The 3,615-nt window shown below is 57.6% G+C and overlaps 1 protein-coding gene across 1 annotated transcript; it reads left to right on the plus strand.

Moving 5' to 3' along the window:
- Window positions 1-831: 831 nt before the first annotated feature.
- Window positions 832-3,301, plus strand: CCL17 (C-C motif chemokine ligand 17). The gene is made up of 3 exons (XM_032325351.1): window positions 832-1,078; window positions 2,213-2,330; window positions 2,951-3,301. The coding sequence occupies exons 1-3, from the start codon at window positions 1,009-1,011 to the stop codon at window positions 3,060-3,062; spliced, it is 300 nt and encodes a 99-aa protein (XP_032181242.1). The 5' UTR covers window positions 832-1,008; the 3' UTR covers window positions 3,063-3,301.
- Window positions 3,302-3,615: the final 314 nt, after the last annotated feature.

A 3,615-nucleotide genomic window follows, 5' to 3' on the forward strand; every position in this document is an offset into this window, starting at 1 on the left:
GGACAGAGCAGAGCGGGGCCTGGGGTCACCCTGCTGAGATGCTGCCACCTGGAAGTGGGCCCAGGACACTCCTCCCAGGAAGGGGCTCCTGCCACTTGGCCCAGGGGAACCCGAAGCAGACTGTTGGCCGTTTTCTCTGGTGGTTGGGGAGGGGCCCGAGGCAGGGATGCTGTGGCCCATGGTGCATGGAAAGTCTGTTCGGGGCTCACGCTGGAACCTGGCCACGTGTCCATGGCAGACTGGGCGCTCGCAGATCCTTGCCTTCCCTTCTGCAGCCCGGGGTGAGGGACCCCATGTTGGGGAGCTAGGCTTCCCAATCTACAGCGGGCCAATTTGGACTAAATGATGATTAAAACCTGCCAGGCTCTGGTCTCCTGTGGTTCAGGGCCCAGCTTGGGGAAGCACCCAGAGCGGAAGTCGTCTGGGCCTCAGGCCTTTCTCAGAATGAGTGGAGCTGGGGTACCCCCGGGAAGATGCCCCCATGCCTATGCAGGCTGCAGACACCCCCAAACCCAGGAGGCCTGCCAGGAGCCCAGGAGCCCGTTCCAGGCCCAGGCTAGGCAGCCCCACTGGCTCCCACCCGCCTGTCTGCCACCCCCCACACCCGTACAGGACACGGTGCATGAAGGAGGCTCACTGGCCTCAGGGCAGAGGCTTAACCCCCTGTAGGGGAGGCTCTTCTGTTCTGCTAATAGAGGAACTAAGAAATGTCCCTGTGAAAGGAGAAGTGTCACTGTCATGGCCCCCGGACACACACCCCCCACCTCTGTCCCCAACGGAGTGCCCATTCTCTGGAAAGCCACAAACATTCCAGGACTGGACTTGTGCTGAATCATCTCAAAATCTTCAGACTCCACGGGTGTAGGGAAGAATGTATGGGGGAGGCGGCAGGAGGTGGGGCAGATCCCCAGAGGTTAAATAGGTCACCTCCACGCTTGGCGGCCATCCTCACCTCCCCCTGAGCAGAAGGACCCACACTCACAGGTCCTCTCCTGGGCTCGCAGCACCATGACCCCCTTGAAGATGCTGCTCCTGCTCACGCTCCTCCTGGGGGCTTCTCTGCAGGTCCTACATGCAGGTGAGAGCCAAGGAGACGTGGTCTGGGACAGGAGGGGGCAGGGCACCAAGATCACGGCCACAATGACCGCTGTTTATGCATTAGGGACAGCCCGGTGATTCCTCTAGGGATAGGGGAGGCTGGCAGCAGTAGGATTTTGAGGGAGGCATGAGGATGAGGAGGAGGGGTGTGTGGGGAAGATGCCACCCCAGAGCTTGGGATTGGCTCAGTGAGGAGCAAAGTGCTGGCCCTTCTCTCTCTGCAGTGACTGAGAGGCAATGACCTTGGTTGGGTTTTGACAGTGGAAAATGACCTATTCTCGGAAGCACTGGTTAGCGTCTGTTTTGCTCCCGGGTCTTTCTTGACACCGAGGGCATCAGCATGATGGCAGGAGCGCTGGTTCCCGGAGCACGTGAATAGAGGGATGTCTATCCGCAGCTGGAAGAGAAAGGTAGCTGATGTGGGAACACAGCTGGCTAGCGCCCCGCTCGGCCACGGCTCCCCAGCCTTCACCCGTGGCTCTCACTTCTGCAAAACGCAGGTCGGGGTAGCTCTCTGAATTAGTCCAGCCCAGTTAGTTATACCCTGGGGGATGGCCGGAGGACAGCTGGGGGCTTCTTAGAAAACACTCCAGCCGTGGCATTGATTAAAGGCACACATCACCAGCTGGCCTATTTGCAAGTGCTGGATACTTTTTTCTTGCGCAAGAGAAGGAAGCTGAGGCCCAGGAAAGGGTCCTCGCGCCCAGGGCTCCAGTGTAATAATCATTGGTGAAATACAGTAGTGGCAGAGCCTGTCTCTGGGTGCACCATGAGGGCTGAACGAGCTCCTGCAGGCAGAGGCTCAGCCCAGAGCCTGGTCCAGAGGACATTCTTGGGTGGTTCCCTGGCTGGCATTTGAGTGTGTGCACACACAGAGGCACACACATGCAGACACACACAGCTGCGCCTACACGCACACCAGTATATACACACGGCTCCCCCAAACACACACAGAGACATGCGTGCACACATGTACACACACTCAGGGCCCCCCAGAGCACACAGAGAGACCTCACACACACAAATTTGTCCATACACACACTACACACACACACACACTCACACTCACACTCACACTCACATACGTACCTACTCCTGCCTCCTTTCTCCATAGCACGAGGGACCAACGTGGGCCGGGAGTGCTGCCTAGAGTACTTCAAAGGAGCCATTCCTCTCAGAAGGCTCAAAGGCTGGTACAGGACCTCAAGGGAGTGTCCCAAGGAAGCCATCGTGTAAGTGTGCCCAGCCCCCTTCCCCTCTCCCACCATCTTTGCTCCTAGGAGTCTGGGAGAAGGCAACCCCTAGGGCTATAGAAGGGGCACTGGGGAGAAGAGAGAGTGGGGCCTTCATGGCCCCCTTCCCACCCCAGCCCTGCTCCTCCTGGCGGTTCCTGCACCCCACCCTATGAGACCCGAAAGGCCCCGGGCTGTGAGGTTTGACCTCTTCTCTAATTGATGGGGAACCAGAAGCCCCGAGAGACAGGGCAGCCCCCTGGCACACTGGTCCTCAGAGGCTACTGTGGTCACTTCCCATGGCTTGGATCTGAGCCGGGCGCCTCCTGGGCACCCCTAGTTCCTAGGCTTTCTGTGGGAGTGAGCCAGCTGAAGTGAGGGGCAGAATGTCTTGGCTCCCCGGGAGGGAGCCTTGGGAGTCAAGCATCACTGCTGACAAACTTGATCTCCCAGATCTGTCACTGAGGGGCTGTGTGACTTCAGGCAACTTCTTGCTTCTCTTGGGGGCCTTGGGGGCCTGGTCGCTACAGAGCAAGGGCTGTGGGAGTGATCCCAGGGCTGTGGGAGTCCTTCTTGCCCTGACACCCACTGATGACTTTTCCCCTCTCCCTTTCGTGTAGGCTTATAAGTGTCCAGGACAAGCCCATCTGTTCGGACCCCAAGGACACCAGGGTGAAGAAGGCAGTCAGATATTTAAAACGCATGCACAACCCTGGGCTCCAGCAATCCTGATTTCTGCTGGGACTATTTGGAGACCTCCAGCTTCAGTGTTCACTACTCCAGCCCCAAGCTTTCTGAGTCCAGGGGAGGCCCTACACGGACAAAGGGGACCCCTGCCTCCTTTTCTAGACTGGAATCATAGCAGAAATAGCCCAGATTCAAGTCTCTCTTTTTGTGAGGACCTGGGTAGCTCAATTGGTTAAGCATCTGCCTTCGGCTCTGGTCATAAGCCCAGGGTCTTGGGATTGAGCCCCATATTGAGCTCCCTGCTCAGTGGGGAGCCTGCTTCTCCCTCTCCCTCGGCCTCTTCCCTCTGCTCCTGTTCACTCTCTCAAGTAAATAAACATCATCTTTTTAAAATTAAAAAAAAAATAAAGTCTCTCTCTTCATACCTTAGTCTGGGTCAGCGTGTTCTGCCCACCCAGCCTGTCACAGTGGAAGAATATCTGGTCCTGTTATGTCCTGTCCAGGCCATAAAGGGAAACTGAGGCTGAGAGGGGTGCATGGCCACTGCAGAGCACATGTGAGGGGCAAGAGAAGGTCCTGGTGAGAGAGGCCCCGGCCG

Source organism: Mustela erminea, chromosome 19, assembly GCF_009829155.1.
Source record: "Mustela erminea isolate mMusErm1 chromosome 19, mMusErm1.Pri, whole genome shotgun sequence".
NCBI classification, from domain to species: Eukaryota; Metazoa; Chordata; class Mammalia; order Carnivora; family Mustelidae; genus Mustela; species Mustela erminea.

Excerpts from the sequence above, each read along its gene's own strand:
- CCL17 (XM_032325351.1), top strand. The coding sequence starts at position 1,009 with ATGACCCCCTTGAAGATGCTGCTCCTGCTCACGCTCCTCCTGGGGGCT. Across the intron at positions 1,079-2,212 it reads TCTGCAGGTCCTACATGCAG|CACGAGGGACCAACGTGGGC; the intron begins GTGAGAGCCAAG and ends CTTTCTCCATAG. Across the intron at positions 2,331-2,950 it reads TGTCCCAAGGAAGCCATCGT|GCTTATAAGTGTCCAGGACA; the intron begins GTAAGTGTGCCC and ends CCTTTCGTGTAG.